Source organism: Dendrobates tinctorius, unplaced genomic scaffold (assembly GCF_039654945.1).
Source record: "Dendrobates tinctorius isolate UK_male_01 unplaced genomic scaffold, ASM3965494v1 ptg000213l, whole genome shotgun sequence".
NCBI classification, from domain to species: domain Eukaryota; kingdom Metazoa; phylum Chordata; class Amphibia; order Anura; family Dendrobatidae; genus Dendrobates; species Dendrobates tinctorius.
In genome coordinates this window covers 3,170,996-3,188,930 of record NW_027361880.1, presented here as the reverse complement: position 1 = coordinate 3,188,930, position 17,935 = coordinate 3,170,996, and the positions used below count along the sequence as shown (strand labels likewise).

The 17,935-nt window shown below is 44.9% G+C and overlaps 1 protein-coding gene across 1 annotated transcript in view; it reads right to left on the bottom strand.

The window, feature by feature from the left end:
• Nucleotides 1-17,935, bottom strand: part of PARP2 (poly(ADP-ribose) polymerase 2) — a 179,912-nt gene that overhangs the window by 121,304 nt on the left and 40,673 nt on the right. Inside the window, exons 3-4 of the mRNA XM_073554751.1 lie at nucleotides 15,169-15,305; nucleotides 4,561-4,767 (exon numbers count right to left, since the gene is read on the bottom strand). Of these exons, the coding sequence (XP_073410852.1) occupies nucleotides 4,561-4,767; nucleotides 15,169-15,305 (344 nt within the window). The remainder of the gene's footprint in view (nucleotides 1-4,560; nucleotides 4,768-15,168; nucleotides 15,306-17,935) is intronic.

Below are 17,935 nucleotides of genomic sequence, written 5' to 3'. Positions count from 1 at the left end.
ATTGAGGGAGAAACCCGCTCTTTCCTCCTGTGGAGTCGGGAGATAAGTTGATCCAACTTCTTCCCAAATAGGCGGCCGCACTGATAAGGCAGGGAAGTCAAGGACTTCTTAGAAGCTTACGTATTATGGCCATAATATTAACCAATAACTTACATATATTGATATGTTTTTGTGCACTTTTTATCTTTTCAGGGTGCAGTTGGGCCCAAATGGTTCTGTAAACTGTGGCCTCTGTTCACACGGGATGCATTATAGTTAGCACTGGGCAGCCCCCCTATATGGTGTTACTAAGAGGCTGTGAACCATATGCTCTGCATTCCCTGTGTGAACACTGCCAAATACAGATTATTTTTTTGCATTGGTGTGCCACACGGCCAATCCCTGATTGTAGGCTGGCTGTTTCATTAGGTATTATTGCACCTGTGCAATTGCCATTTTACTTGGGTCCGCTGCACCCTGATAGTGCATTTGTATTGAGGCCTGTCTATCTCTATATGAGACCTGCCACTCCCTATCCTGGTCGGGGCGGCCTGAGGCGGCGGAATTGGCCGCTGTAGTCCACCCGGTGTTGCGAAAGGCCCGAAAACGTGCCTGAAACGGGTGACGAAAAAGTGGTTTGACCTTTTTTGTTGAGGGAGAAACCCGCTCTTTCCTCCTGTAGAGTCAGAGATAAGTTGATCCAACTTCTCCCAATAGGCGGCCGCACTGATAAGGCAGGGAAGTCAAGGACTTCTTAGAAGAAGAATCGGCTCAACATGTCCTTAACCATAGGGCTCTTCTGATAGAAATTGCATTAGCGGCAGCAAATGCCGAGCAATTGGCCGCATCCAAAGACGTATTGATTACATAGTCTCCGGCCATCGCCATCTGACCTGCGACCTCCGAAATCTCTGCAGGTAGATCCTGCTCCTGCGCGACCTTGATTAATGTTTCTGACCATGATATCATAGCCTTGGCTACCCAAGTTGCTGCGAACGAGGGAGCGAGTGCTGACCCTGACGCCTCATATACTGAGCGAGCTAAGCTCTCGATAAGGCGATCCGTGGGATCCTTAATTGAGGAAACACTAGGGACGGATAGCAGGGTCTTAGTGGCTAGGCGCGAAACCGGAGGATCCACCATCGGGGATTCCATCCATCTTTCACGGAGGTCCGGAGCAAACGGATACCTTGTTTCGAGTGCCTTTTGACCCAGGAAACGCCTGTCTGGACGTTCTCTGTGCCGCTGCACTATGTCCTCAAACTCCGGGGTGAGAGGAAAAAATTCTGTGCGGCGCTTCACTCGCTTAAAATGCCACTTTAGGCACTGCGGGATCATCCTCAATCCCCAGGGTCTGATTGACGGCTTCTATGAGGCTGTCCACTGTTTCACGTGACCCTGGAGTGTCCAGGTCAAGGGGCTCGTCTGAGTCGCAATTTGAGGTCTGCTCGCTATCAACCACTGGTGACGGGGAGCGAGAAGCAGAGCTTACGGATGCCAAGGCACCGGATGGACTGGAGGACACAGTGTGGATTCGTTTCCTCCGGGTCTGCCTGGAGTGAGAGCGGCCCCTGCAGGACGGAGGCCTTTGTGAGGTGGAGGTTCCCTCTAAGGCCGGCGAGCCATTGTCCCTGACCCTACCTGGTGCTTGAAGGGACTTTATTGCTCTCGTAAGTGACGCCATGGACTGTGACAGTGATAGGGCCCACTCCGGAGGATTTGACACATTAGTCACGGTCGCAGGGGAGGGCTCCTGGGCGCGTTCGGATTCACAGGCTTCGCATAATCGCTTGCTCTGCACCCGCGGAAACGTAGCCCGACAAGAGATGCATGTAGCGTAAAAGAACATGTGCATCTTTGCTTTTTCGGACATGCAGTATCTGTCCGCTGCTGGGGATGTGGGGAGGAGGTAGCACCTAGTTTTCCCCTGTAGCATGGCCTCTCGGGCAGCACCTACCCCAGTCCTGCGCCCCCCATGTCCTGGCTGCTTTCCTCAAATCGCACGCCACCAGCTGTGGGAGTGAGCCAGCATGTAAAACTACTCTAGGGGCGGTGCTTCCGTTCTGCGGCCTAGCCACGCTCCGAAGCCGGGGCCTAAATTTCTTCACTGACGCGCGGCCCCAGGGGCGGGACTTCCAGGCGCAGCCTCCATTTTACCCCTACCCGACCGGGGGGGGGGGGGGGTTCGCGTTAAACAAAAAACATGGCACCACTAACTGTGCAGCGCCGCCTGACGGATCCAGCCACCCTTAGCCTTGCAAGGCTGGTGGCTTCCGCCGGCTGGGGGCTCCAGCCCTGCGATCTTTGCAGGAGCCCTCCCAGACCCTCTCCTCACCGATGATCCTCTGCAGCCTGAGCACAGGTATGTGATGGGGCCTTGATAAAATAGGACGGTGCAGGCACCCTAGCTCCATCTAATCCCTTCAGGGGGTGAGGAGAGGGACCGTCCACCACCTTGCAGCACTGCAGTCTAAGCATTGGTGGAGCAGTGGGGGCCGCACGGACTAGTCTTGTGCCTCTGCACAGCCAATGGTTTCAATACCTAGGGGGGGGCGCAGGGCTAAGTCCGGCATTGTGTCCCACGACGCGGGAGAGGATACGTGGAGGGACACCCGCATGTGCTCGCCCCTTGTTGGTTTGGGGAAATCGGACCCTTTCAATAGGATCCGTTGCCCCTGTCACATCTTCATGGAAAAAGATGAAAAAAGTCTGGAGAAAAAAACCAGACGTGTGCCTCCATGGACACTAAGCAAAAAATTGATTTCCGCCCGCAATAGGGGCGAGGGTGTATACAGCGGAGGAGGAGCTAACCTCTTTTTTTCCACTTAGTGTCAGTCTCCTAGCGGCAGAAGCATACACCCACAGTACCTGTTTCCCCCAATGAGCATCTCGGATTAAAGGATTTTACGGTGAGTTATCACAAAAATCCATGTTTCTCTGTTTTGTTAATGTCCCTCTGACGGATGTTTCCCCCAGTCACAGGGCAGTGGCAGCCAGCTATCTACAGTATCTGTGTCCCCCAATGAGGCGAAGAAGAAAAAACACGTTTAAAAATTGGCGGTGTTGCTGGAAAGAAGTCTCTTGCTGCGAGGTCTTTACTGTCCACTACACGTTTCAATGCCATACTGGCATCTTTATCAAGTGTAAAAAAAACTAACAGGTTACACACACACAGACTATTATATGGAGGTATTTATAGCCCAAAATGGGTGCCAGAAAGCCTAGGGTGCTACCTACTGAGGGGTGGGGTTCAAATTCACATGGAGGCCTGGAAGACAAGAAAGGGAGGAAGAGAAGAAAAAAAAAAACGCTCTGAGGATTTTGAGTTAAAATTCAAAAGGGAAGCTTGGAAGACAAAAAAAAAGTACAAGAAATACTACCATAAAGAGTTGATAGGACACATAAGGAAAGAGAGGGTGTGTAACTATAACAAAAAGCATTAGAAATACAAGTAATGGAAAATTGCTCAAACATGAAAAAAGATTGTGTAGGACAGGCGATTAGAACCCGATGAAGGGAAATCAAAATATGAGTGAGAAAGGGAGGACTAATACATAGAATCATGTCAGCCATTAAATGAAGAGGGAGGAAAAACAAGACAATGATTGGTGAGGAGGTGGAGGAAGCGACAACAAGGAAACAAAAATGATAAGGACAGCACAAAACGACAGTCAGTAGGTGAGGCGACAACACAGAGCTAAGGGTGGCTGACCGGGAAGGAAGGAGGCTGATCCGATAGGAGGGTGCAGGGGAGCGAGAGTACAACTTACCACATGGGCAATTCCAGCTTGGATGCAAAAATTACATTTGAAGTCTCCAGTGACAGAAAAAAAATATGGTGTTTCTTGTACTTTGTATTTTTTCTTTTCCTTTTTCCCTCTGTCTTCCATGCCTCCCTTTGAATTTTAACTCCAAAGCTTCAGAGGTTTTTTTTTTCTCACTTCCTTGTCTTTCAGGCTTCCTTGTGAATTTGAACCACAACCCACCCCTCAGTGGGTGGCACCCTAGGCTTTTTGACGCCCATTTTGGTCTATAAATACCTCCATGAACCAGTGTGTGTGTAACTTTTTTTTTTTTTTTTCACACTTGATAAAGATGCCTTCTCATGAATATCCAGTAGCGCAGACAATTTTTAAGCGTGCTTTTTTTCTGTTTTGGTAATTAGTGAGGTTATACAGAGCTTAATATTCAGAGAACTGATAGATCTGCAGCAGACAAAACACTGATTTCATCAAAATCACAGAAAGCAGTGCAGTAAGCGATACATATCTGGAATCAGAGTCATTTCCCCTACATTATGCTGCTCTCAGATTACGTAGCAACACCTGCTGACAGATTCTCTTTAACAGCAAGTAAATTCTGAAGTTTCATTGTCAGACCGCTGGCAATGGTGTAATAATGTGTATGCCTGGACAACCCCTTTGATGTACCAGTTAACATGCTCACTGCTCTGCTAAATGTACACATTGCAATAGGACCTCACTATCTGGGGAAGCAATTCAACTTCACTGATATAACGGATGAGAGCGAGTAGACCACTGTTTTGATAAAATGGCAAGCCTAGAAATTGACAAGACATACCGGACAAGCAGCGCTGAATCTGCCTTTCATAGTGAGATTGGGTATTTTTTTGCACCATGGCTCCGAGATCAATTGTGTAAGGCTTGCCACCCAAAGACAGAGACACGATCTTGCTGTCTGTGTGCAGTGCCGTTTCCAGAAAGATGGACGTTTTAGCATCATAGGAGAACCAGGATTCGTCATCTGACAGCCACTGCCACACAAAAACTGGAAAAAAAGGGGGCAAGTCATGAACATTACAAAACTTACATTGTTGTTCATAAGTTGAAGTAGCGGACCTGTAAATCTATTAGGCTGTGTGCCCACGTTGCGTTTAAGCCGCATTTTTGCCGCTGCGGAAACGCTTAAAAAACGCTAACAAAACATATTCCCATGCAGTCCTATGGGATTCAGCAGTTAGTGTGCCAATGCTGCGGATTTTTCCCACTGTGGAATCGCATTGCGGAAAAATCCGCAGCATGTCAATTAATTCTGTGGAATCGCAGCTATTCCGCCGCCATAGGATTGCAATGAAACGCTCACTTTACGCATATAACTATGCCCACCATGCATAAAGTGAGCACTTCATGTGCGGATGGTACCCAGGGTCTGGAGAGGAAACTCTCCTCCATGCCCTGGGTATCATATTACTGTAAAAAAATAGAATTAAAATAAAAAAAAGAGAGATATGATTACCCTCTGTCGGCCCACCGGAGTCCTACCAGCCCCTCAGCAAATTCCATTCACAGGGATGCATTGCGCGAATGACCTCAGATGACGTAGCAGTCTTGCGTGATGCTATGTCATCAGAGGTCATTCGCGCAAAGCATCCCTGGGAACAGAAGTTGTTGGAGGGACTCCGGGGGCCAACAGAGGGTAAGTATAACTTTTTTTTAAATTATTTTTAACATTCTTTTACTATTGATGCTGCATAGGCGGCATCAATAGTAAAAAGTTGGTCACACTTGTCAAGCACTATGCTTGACAAGTGTGACCAACCTGTCAATCACTTTTCCAAGCGATGCTTCAAATCGCTTGGAAAAGCGCTAGCATTCTGCAAGCTAAAAATGCTTGCAAAACGCTTGTGTTTTGCGGGGAAACGCGGCGGAGAGTTGCGGAAATAATGCGGACAATTCCACAGCATTTCTGCAACGTGGGCACAAAGCCTTAAGGATGTAGCAAAAAAAATTACATGTTTAATATATTGTAAAATTAAATGTGTTATTTAAAACTGCAACTCATCGCACAAAAAAAAAAAAATCACAAACCCTCATACATATGTTAATGGAAACATTTGGAAGTTATGGCTCTTGGAGGAAAAGGAGGGGAAACAAAAGCACAATCGCAAAAACTAAAAATTCTTAGGTCATGAAGTGTTAAAGGAACAGCTATACACAGATTGCAAAAGAAAAAAAAAAAACCCACAACACTATCTCCCTTCTTTTGTCTCAACTTACTATTAAAACTGAGAATTCTGTGTCTCAGAAGCTCACTCTTTCTTCCTGTCCATTGGAGTAAAGCCCCCGTTACATTTAGCGATGCACCAGCGATCCCGACCACGACGGGCAGGATCGCTGGTGCATCGCTAAGGCCGGTTTCACATTCGCGCTTTTGAGCACAGCGACGGCCTGTGCACGGCCGCCGCTAAGCCCCGCCCCCTGCCCCGCCTCCACCAGTATCTCCGCCTCCGGGCGCATGACGTTGCATGCGTCATGCGTCCCCTATCTTCATCACAGAGGGCGCAGGCCGTGCGCAGTCTGCGTTTGGCGGCGCATGCATCCTTTTGACGGTGCGCCGAGCAGCGCCAAATGCAACCTGTTGCATTTTGGTTATGCTCGGCGCACCGTCAAAAGGACGCATGCGCCGCCAAACGCAGACTGTGCGCAGACTGTGCACGGCCTGCGCCCTCTGTGATGAAGATAGGGGACGCATGACGCATGCAACGTCATGCGCCCGGAGGCGGAGATACTGGTGGAGGCGGGGCAGGGGCGGGGCTTAGCGGCGGCCGTGCGCAGGCCGTCGCTGCGCTCAAAAGCGGGAATGTGAAACCGGCCTAAATGGTCGCTAGTGAGCTGCCACACAGGCAGATCTCACCAGCGATGCAGCAGCGGTCGTTACCTGTCAGACGCGGCGATCCTGACATCATCCCGCCCGCGTCCACACGGCGCTCGTCGGCGCCAGCAGGAAGCAGCTGACGAGAAGTGGACGTTCTCACGCGACCAGCGATAGCCAGCGGGGAGCCGGTCGGAGGTAATTATCACATGTAGCAATATCGCTGCTGCGTCACAAAATCGGTGACGCTTTAGCGATATTGCTAGCGATATCGCTATGTGTAAAACCCCCTTAAGACAATTGCAGCAGGAGCCTCCCCCCTGTAAACCGTCTGCTAACCCTCACCCCCTTGGTTAAGCTAAAGATGGAACTGATCAGCAGGAAATTAAGTTGTGTTCTCTGAAGGATTTATGCAGGCCTGTTTCAGAATCATGCAGAAAATGTTGTGGACTAAGACACTGAGGGCAATTGGGTTTCTTGCTGAATACAATCATTTTACAGTTTAGGCCGGGTGCCCAGGATACGGAAATAGCAGCGCTATGCAGTGTATTTTTTGCTGAGTCCACAACGCTACCTTCTATTAACGCAGGTAAATCCGCATGTGTTCACTGAACCATGCAGATTTACTCCATCCAATACATTCTTTTGTGGAGGCTCGCATCTCCGCAAGAGAAATTAAAATGCTGTGATCTGGAGAGACGCGCCACATGTCAGTATCCGGGTGAGCCACAGGAGTCTGTGCACGCATAGTGGACATGGGATTTCTTGGAATCCCATCCACTATGCAGTAACATCTGGCTGCTGCGGGATGGACGCTGCACAGGTACGCAGCATCCAACCTGCAGTGTTTACTGACCATGGGCATGTACCCCAAGCGTTACCTTAACCGCTTAATGACAGCCAATACGTCTTTTTACTGACCTGAGATATAAGAGACTAGCATGCCTATACAGGTGACAATCCAGCAGCTGTCAACTCTACAATATAGCCTGCAACTTGCTGTATCACAAACGATCAGTGTTGGCACCATCCATATCTGTTTAACCCCTTAGTTGCTGCTGTCAAAAGTGACTCCATCAAATAAATGGTTAATAGATTGTGGGGGCTTCCGCTTTAATCTAATTGACACACTGAGCTCATGATTGTGTGGTCCTGATGTTTGCCGTAGCAGTTCATGGCTAAACAGCGGCCTTACAGTCTCCCGGCTACAGCAGTCTGTTAAGAGGTTAGCGACATTTAGGTGGTAAACAAACACTTTTTCATTCCGGCTATACCACTTTGCATTAATTCCTGAAAATCACCGGAAGGGTTAAAGGGCATGTCACACTAAGATATCGCTAGCAATATCGCTATAACTAGTGACGTTATAGCGATATTGCTAGCGATATCTCTGTGTCTGATACTTACCTCCGACCGGCTCCCCCGCTGGTTATCGCTGATCGCGCGAGAACGTCCTGGACTGTTTCTCGTCGTCAGCTTCCTGCGGCGCTTCCTGCTGTGAGGACGAGCGACGCGTGGAGCCGGGCGGGAGGACGCAGGATCGCCTGGTGTGACAGGTAAGTAGCGATCCCCATCCCCAGCAATGTCGCTAGTGAGATCTGCCTATGTGGCAGCTCACTAGCGACCACTTAGCGATGTACCAGCGATCCTGACTGCATCATATCACTGGTCGTGATCGCTGGTACATCGCTAAGTGTGACAGTACCTTAATAAACTGACAGAAATTTTCAATATGTCAGGGGTGCTGTTTTTAACCCCTTCACCCCCAAGGGTGGTTTGCACGTTCATGACCGGGCCAATTTTTACAATTCTGACCACTGTACCTTTATGAGGTCATAACTCTGGAACGCTTCCATGGATCCCGGTGATTCTGACATTGTTTTCTCGTGACATATTGTACTTCATGTTAGTGGTAACATTTCATTCAAATAACTTGCTTTTATTTGTGAGAAAAATGGAAATTTGGCGAAAATTTTGAAAATTTCGCAATTTTCCAACTTTGAATTTTTATGCCCTTAAATCACAGAGATATGGCACCCAAAAAACTTGATAACTAACATTTCCCACATGTTTACTTTACATTAGCACAATTTTGGAACCAAAATTTTTTTTTGTTAGGAAGTTATAAGGGTTAAAAGTTGACCAGCGATTTCTCATTTTTACAACACTATTTTATTTTTACGGACCACATCACATTTGAAGCCACTTTGAGGGGTCTATATGATAGAAAATACCCAAAAGTGACACCATTCTAAAAACTGCACCCCTTAAGGTGCTCAAAACCACATTCAAGAAGTTTATTAACCCTTTAGGTGCGTCACAGGAATTTTTTTGAATATTTAAAAAAAAAATGAACATCTAACTTTTTTTTCACAAAAAAAAAAAAATACTTCAGGTTCAATTTTTTTTTATTTTACCAAGGGTAACAGGAGAAATTGGACTGCAAAAGTTATTGTGCAATTTGTCCTGAGTACACTGATACCTGATATGTGGGGGGGAACGACTGTTTCGGCGCATGGCAGAGCTCAGAATGGAAGGAGCGCCGTTTGACTTTTTCAATGAAAAATTGTCTGGAATTCAGATCGGACGCCATGTCACGTTTGGAGAGTCCCTGATGTACCTAAACAGTGGAAACCCCCTACAAGTGACCCCATTTTGGAAACTAGACCCCCCAAGGAACTTATCTAGATATGTGGTGAGAACTTTGAACCCACAAGGGCTTTACAGAAGTTTATAACGTACAGCGGTACAATTAAAAAAAATCATATTTTTTCCACAAAAATGATCTTTTCACCCCAATTTTTAATTTTCCCAAGGGTAACAGGACCCTAAAAGCTATTGTGCAATTTGTCCCGAGTACGCTGATGCCCCATATGTGGGAGTAAACCACTATTTGGGCGCATGGCAGAGCTCGGAAGGGAAGCAGCGCCATTTGACGTTTTTGGCTGGAATTGAGATTGGACATCATGTCGCGATTGGAAAACCCCTGATGTACCAAAACAGTGGAAAGCCCCCACAAATGACACCATTTTGGAAACTAGACCCCCTAAGGAACTTATCTAGATGTGTGGTGAGCACTTTGACCCCAGTGCTTCACAGAAGTTTATAACGCCCGGGCGTGAAAATAAAAAATTCGTATTTTTTCCACAAACATGATCTTTTAGTCACCATTTTTTTATTTTCCCAAGGGTAACAGGAGAAATTTTATTTTATTATTTTTCCCTAACTAAGGGGGTGATATCGGGGGGTTTGATTTACTATTTATGGCAGTTTTTATGTTTGGCAGCTGTCGCACGCTAAAAGACGCTTTTTATTGTAAAAATAGTTTTTGCATCACCACTAGTGTTGAGCATTCCGATACCGCAAGTATCGGGTATCGGCCGATACTTGCTGTATCGGAATTCCGATACCGACTTCCGATATTTTTTCAATATCGGAAGTCGGCATCGGAATCGGAAGTTCAAAGTTGGTTGACAGCCTGACGTCATCATGATGCGCGGTGTGTGCGCATCATGATGCGCCGTCATTTCGGGCCTTCCGGGGGGCTGTGCCGGCCTGCCGGGGGGCTGTGTGGACTGCCCGGGGTCTGTACCGGCCTGCCGGAAACTGTGGGAAATTACCACGCAGCAATGGCATAAAGTGAGACTAGGGACTTTTTTTTTTTTTTCAAGTGGCGGAGGAATACAGTGCGGAAGGATACCTACCTTCCGTCATTGGATTCCTGCAGCCCGTAGAGAACGGCAGCAACAGAGCTGATGCTGCAGTTCTCTACCCGAGATCGTCGTGGGACACACTCGTGGACTGCTTCGGATCGTGGGTGAGTATTTTTGTGGTTTGTTATGTTAATATTTATTCCGTAAAAGACAATGGCTTCGGGGAACAATGTGACAAGTATTGGTAAGTATGTTACTCTATGTTATATGTACTGTATGTCTATGTATGTATTGTATGAATGTATTGTATGTAGTATGTATGTAGTATATATGTGGTATGTATGTAGCATGTAGTATGTATGTAGTATGTATGTAGCATGCATGTAGCATGCAGTATGTAGCATGCATGTAGTATATATGTAGTATGTATGTAGCATGTAGTATGTAGCATGCATGTAGTATATATGTAGTATGTATGTAGCATGTAGTATGTATGTAGCATGCATGTAGTATGTATGTAGCATGCATGTAGTATGTATGTAGTATGTATGTAGCATGTAGTATGTATGTAGCATGCATGTAGTATATATGTAGTATGTATGTAGCATGTAGTATGTATGTAGCATGCATGTAGTATGTATGTAGTATGTATGTAGTATATATGTAGTATGTATGTAGCATGTAGTATGTATGTAGCATGCATGTAGTATATATGTAGTATGTATGTAGTATGTATGTAGCATGTAGTATGTATGTAGCATGCATGTAGTATGTATGTAGTATGTAGCATGTAGTATGTATGTAGCATGCATGTAGCATGCATGTAGTATGTATGTAGTATGTATGTAGTATGTATGTAGTATGTATGTAGTATGTATGTAGTATATATGTGTTATGTATGTATGTAGTATGTATGTAGTATATATGTGGTATGTATGTAGTATATATGTGGTATGTATGTAGTATGTATGTATGTAGTATGTATGTAGTATGTATGTAGTATGTATGTAGTATGTATGTAGTATGTATGTAGTATGTATGTATGTAGTATGTATGTAGTATGTATGTGTTATGTATGTATGTAGTATGTATGTAGTATATATGTGGTATGTATGTAGTATATATGTGGTATGTATGTAGTATGTATGTAGTATGTATGTAGTATGTATGTAGTATGTATGTAGTATGTATGTAGTATATATGTAGTATGTATGTAGCATGTAGTATGTATGTAGCATGCATGTAGTATATATGTAGTATGTATGTAGTATGTATGTAGCATGTAGTATGTATGTAGCATGCATGTAGTATGTATGTAGTATGTAGCATGTAGTATGTATGTAGCATGCATGTAGTATGTATGTAGTATGTATGTAGTATGTATGTAGTATGTATGTAGTATATATGTGTTATGTATGTATGTAGTATGTATGTAGTATATATGTGGTATGTATGTAGTATATATGTGGTATGTATGTAGTATGTATGTATGTAGTATGTATGTAGTATGTATGTAGTATGTATGTAGTATATATGTGTTATGTATGTATGTAGTATGTATGTAGTATATATGTGGTATGTATGTAGTATATATGTGGTATGTATGTAGTATATATGTGGTATGTATGTAGTATGTATGTAGTATGTATGTAGTATGTATGTAGTATGTATGTAGTATGTATGTAGTATGTATGTAGTATGTATGTAGCATGCATGTAGTATGTATGTAGTATTTTTTTTTAATTTTTTTAACATTTAACACATTAGCCGGATGATGGGACTACTACTGTCCCATCATTGGCTAATGTGTCAATCACTGTCATGGTAGCAGGCATCGCCAGATGGGACTTGTAGTCCCATCGGACGATGCTTGCACAGACCCCCGGACATCAGCACAGCCCCCCGGCAGGCCGGCACAGCCCCCCGGCAGGCCGGTACAGACCCCCACAGGGTGCACAGCCCCCCGGCAGGCCGGCACAGACCCCCACAGGGTGCACAGCCCCCCGGCAGGCCGGCACAGCCCCCCGGCAGGCCGGCACAGCCCACCGGAGCCTGCACAGCCCCCCTGGCAGGCCGGCACAGCCCACCGGCAGGCCGGCACAGACCACCGGAGCCTGCACAGACCCCCTGGCAGGCCGGCACAGCCCCCCGAAAGGCCCGTACAGACCCCAGAGAGGCTGTACAAGGGAAAAACAGGATTTTTCTTATTCCGATACCGGAAGTCCCATAGACTTGAATGGGACTTCCGGTATCGGCGATACCGATACACTTTTTTTTTTTTTTTTAAGATCGGCCGATCCATTCCGATCCGATACTTTGAAGTATCGGGCGGTATCGCTCAACTCTAATCACCACATATTGAGAGCTATAATTTTTCCGTATTTTGACCCACTGAGTCATGTGAGGTCTTATTTTATGCGGGACAGGTTGACGTTTTTATTGGTTCCATTTTCGGGCACGTGACATTTTTTGATCGCTTTTTATTCCGATTTTTGGGACGCAGAATGAACAAAAACCAGGGCTTCATGAATTTCTTTTGGGGGGGGTGCGTTTACACCGTTCCGCGTGCGGTAAAATTGATAAAGCGGTTTTATTCTTCGGGTCAGTACGGTTACAGCGATACCTCATTTAGGTCTTTTTTTATGTTTTGTCGGTTTTATGCAATGAAAACTATTTTATATAAAAATTAATTATTTTTGCATCGCTTTATTTTGCGAGCTATAACTTTATTTTTTAGCTGATGCTGTGTGGCGGCTCGTTTTTTGCAGGACAAGATGACGTTTTCAGCGGTACCATGGATATTTATATGCGTCTTTTTGATCGCGCGTTATTACACTTTTTGTTTGGCGGTATGATAATAAATCATTATTTTTTGCTTCGTTTTTTATTTTTTAAGGGGTTCGCTAAAGGGGTTAACTAATGGGATAGTTTTATAGGGCGGGTCGTTACGGACGCGGCGATACCTAATATGTGTACTTTTATTGTTTTGTTTTTTTTATTTTCAAAAAATGGATTTATTTGGGGGAATATTTTTTTTTTTTTTGTAATTTATTTGGTGATTTTTTTAAATTATTTTAACACTTTTTTTTACTTTATTAAATAGTCCCAGATCGCTGATCTGTCACATCACAGATCACTGACAGATCAGCGTCTGTCACAAGCAGTGCACAAGGCTTCCTCATGCCTGCGCTTTGCAGGCACTGAGGAAGCCAGCTTCCTGCAGGCCCCCGTCGCCATCTTGGATTCGGGGGCCTGCAGGAAAGGAGCCCCCGGCAGCAGCGCTGCACATTACGCTGCCGTGAGGGACGGAGGGAGCCCTGTTGTGAGTTCATTTTCCCCTTCAATACTGAGGCCCGAGGAACTCCCTCTTCTGGTAAAGAAAGGTAGTGAGCCTGATTATCAAACACCTGAGGCTGATGAGGATGACTGGCTGAGTGGAGTTACTGACTGGATATAAGGCTGCCGACGCCCTTCTGTCCTGCGGGTGATTTCTCTGTGGGATCCTTGGAGACCAGTCTGCATTCCTGCTCATCTAAAGCTAAGTTTGCTGCTCGGCTTTTTGCATTTGCGCTTTGACTTTGTTTGCTTTGTTTTTCTGGATTTCTGCCATTCCCTGCTGGGGTGTGCTGAATTCCTTTAGCTCTGTCTTCTGAAAATACCTGAGTGCTGATTTAGTTTTTGAAGCCTAGCTGCTTCAGGGTCTTTTTCATATCAGCTTGTTGGCTTATGTCTTTGATAGGGTTTTGGCAGATTGCAGACAGCAGCCTTCCTGTCCTTTCCTATCTAGGTAGTTTTGGCCCCGGCTTTGCTCAGTCTATCTTTCTGTCTGTGTTAGTGTTTTCATCTTGCTTCACCGTCATTATATGTTGGGGGCTGCCTATTGCTTTGGGGTCTGCTCTGGGGCAGTTTAGATTTCCCCTTTCTTTAGGCCTATTTATTTCTCCGGCTGTGTTCGAGGGGTCTAGGGCATCGTAGGAACCCCCCACGGCTACTGCTAGTTGTGTTGATAGGTTCAGGGGTCTGCAATCTGATAGTTGCCAACTTCTCTGGTTTTCTGGACTTAGCTTGTATTTCTGTTTTTGCCTCCTACGGTGACTCAATCATAACAGAGCCCCCTCCCTGCCGATGCTTCCCTTTAACCCCCGGTACACCGCGATCATGTTTGATCGCGGTGTGCAAGGGGTTAACGTGTCGGGGGCGGTCCGTGACCGCCCCCGACACATTGTGCCGGGTGTCAGCTGTGATAACCAGCTGACACCCGGCCGCGATCAGCGGCGCTTACCACGTGGGCGCCGCTGATCGCGGTAGACGTACTATCCCATCCATGGGCATAGGGGCCCGGGTCCCATGGACGGGATAGTACGTCTGATGTCAGGAAGGGGTTAAAATTGTATCACTTTTGGGGGTGTTCCAATATATAGCACCCCTAAAGTCACGTCAAACCTGGATAGGTCCAACAAAAAAATTAATTTTGTAAATTTCCTTGAAAAAATGAAAAAGTACTGCTACATTTTTAAACCTCTTAAAAGGCTAACAAAATAAATTAGTGTTTTGAAAATGGTGCTGCTGTAAGGCAAACATGTGGGAAATGTTATTTATTAATGTTTTTCTGTGGTATGACTGTCAGGATTAAAGGGATAATCATTCAAAGTTTGAAAATTGCAATTTTTTTTTTTTACATTTTTGTCAAGTTTCTGATATTTTTTATAAACACAAAACATATCAATCTAAATTTACTATTATCATAAATTATAATGTGCCACGAAAAAACATTCTCAAAATCAATGGGATTTGTTGAAGCGTTCCAGAGTTATCACCACATAAAGTGACACTGGTCAGAGTTTAAAAAATTGGCTCCATCACTAAGGGATTAAACAAAAAAAAAACAAACAAAAAAAAAACACAATCTTGTCCACAGGCTTACATTGATCCTGCTCTTTCACAGCAAGTCGTATAGGCCGCTGGTAGCCGCTCTTCTTATTCTTTTGCAGCATATTTCTCAAATCCACTTGAAGGGAGATCCCAGCCTCAGGGGAGATGGTCACAGAATGCTTTCCAGTGCTGGAACAGAATGCATACACTTTTTTTTAACTCAATAATTAGGAATGGAAGTAAAAATGGCACCCAAGTATCTAACATTTTATTACGGCATGAAAACATCCACTTGAAAAAAGGAAAGCTTCTACATTGGATGTGTAGCTCCCTAGGACGGCGCTCTTATCAGTCATTGCACTAGCATCTGCATTAAATTTGTATGCTCCATCCTTATTTGTGGGAGATATATATATATTACACACACATACATACATACATACATACACACACAAGGGGACGATTAAACTATGAGAGAGGACTACATCTATACAGTGCTTCGAGATTCATTCACGCTATATAGGCAACAAAAATGAACAGAAATTTGGGGGAGCAATTGACCTTTTTTAAAGGAAAAAAAAAAAGCCTCATTGAGTAGCAACCGCGGACTGAAATGTAGACCCCCTTCCCTACAGAACCCTTTAATTTCTGGTACAACCAAGCGAACCCACATAATGCACTGCTGCAGATTTGGCCATAAACAAAAGATTTCTCTTGACAGGATCAGGGCTACATTCACAAAAACAATTTTGTGGGTGCAAAAAAAACCCCCCAAAACCTAGCACACAGATGGCTTTGTGCATGCACTGTTTATTTTATCACAGACAAATCTGTTCTCAGCAAAATGACCAGAATGGAATACTCAGCCAGCAAGTTCTACTTGAAACTGAGCAAATAAATTCATGGAAAACATGACAAAAACCAATAACCCAGACGTGTGAACAGCCCCCTCTGATGAGCGCCAAGTTGTGCAAAAATGCTGCTACTTTTGGTGTTTTTATGCCAGTCCTGGCTAATGTTTTGAAAAGAGTGGAGGTAAAGCAGGGGTGACAACAAAATCATAATTTATGCCATTAAAGGGACGGAAAATTATGGGAAATGTAGGCCAGCTCTGCCTGGTGTGCATTTCTGATTCACAGCTGTAGAAAGATGGGCAAAACTCATTACAGAGGCGCATGCCTCCGAACCCCTTCCGACATTTGCATACCTATGTGTCATAATGGGGAAGCCATCCTCCAATGACAAACGTGTATGTAATGGTGCTCATAATGGCATAGGAGCTGTGCACGGTGATCGCTACAAGAGCTCGGCCTACCTGCCAGCCTGGGTCTGTACTAGCGCCGTCTCTGGGGGTGTAAGGGATCAGCATTACTGATCGGTTATCATGTAATAGCCTGGTGACACAGGCAGACAGCAGGAAACGATGGCCACCAAATGATCTGTAATAGATGGCTCTGTCTACACATGACGAAGAGTCGCCGGGAACTATGAGGATTTGTGCTGCGCAAAAGATCATTTTACAAGCATTTTGCGGATCCATTGGTTGATCAGCAGCTTGTTTACACAAAGATCATCATTAAACGATCACAATCTTTCAGTATAACCTTTGGAGTCCCAAGTGAGGTATTTTTTGTACCCCAATCAATATTTCTACCAATTCTGAAAGTATATAATGGTTGTCGACTGTAGCTGAATTTTACAACATTGGACACATCTTTTTCAAAAAACAAGTAACAAAAAAATAAAAATTTAGTATTGCTGCATTCGTAATAGTCCGATCTGGCAAAATCTAAAATTAATCCAATCTGAACAACGCAACGAGAAAAAAAAAATGCCAGAATTAGGCTAGGTTCAGATTTGCGGATGTCAGAGCTGCACTTTGTTGCGGTCACCACAGCGTCAAAACGACACACGCGGATGCATCCGCATGGCCTGGGTACCCAATGTTAAAAGATAGGTAGGCATGCAGACGTAGGCGGAGCTGACCGGAGGAGGTGCGGCAGCGTGAGCTTCACGGAGGAACTACGCAGTCCTCCGCAGCTCTGACATACGCAAATCTGAACCTAGCCTTACGCATTATGTCTGCTTGGTGTGCAAAAAATAAGCCCTCACACAAGCCATTTACGAAAAATGGAAATATTATGGGTCTTGGACAATTTTTCTTAGAAAAAACAAAACGCTGCATATTTGTTATATGCATACTTAACCTGCAGAATCATATTGCCAGGTCAGTTTTACCGTATAGTGAACATGGTAAATAACAAACCCAAAATAATTTGGGATTTGCATTTTTTTTTTAATTTTAGCAATTTCAACGCACTTGGATTTTTTCCCTCACTTTCCAGTGCAATACATGATAAAATTAAAGGACTTCAAAAATACAACTGCTCATACGGCTATGTGGACGGAAAAATAAAGTTATGGCTCTTTGAAGAGGAGAAAAAAACAAACAAGAAACAATGAAAGTTCGTGATGGGGTTAAAGGGAAATGATCATATTAAAAGAATGCTATTAACTGTGGGTATGGGTTTAGGCTGCATGTTAATAAGTTCTTAACCTGGCCGATGCTCACATGAGGGCTACGTTCCCGCGATCAGGAAGGAGCAGCGCTTTGGATGCAGCGTATGTTCACTGTGTCCAAAGTGCTGCCGTCTATTGAACGCAGGTGAATCCGCATGTGATCACTGAACCATGAGGATTTACCACATCAAAAAAATTTCTATTGTGGACATTTCTGTAGTGGAGGCTAGTGTCTCTGCAAGAAAAATTACCATGCTGCGGATCCAGGGCTGGACTGGCCATCTGGCAAATGCCAGAAG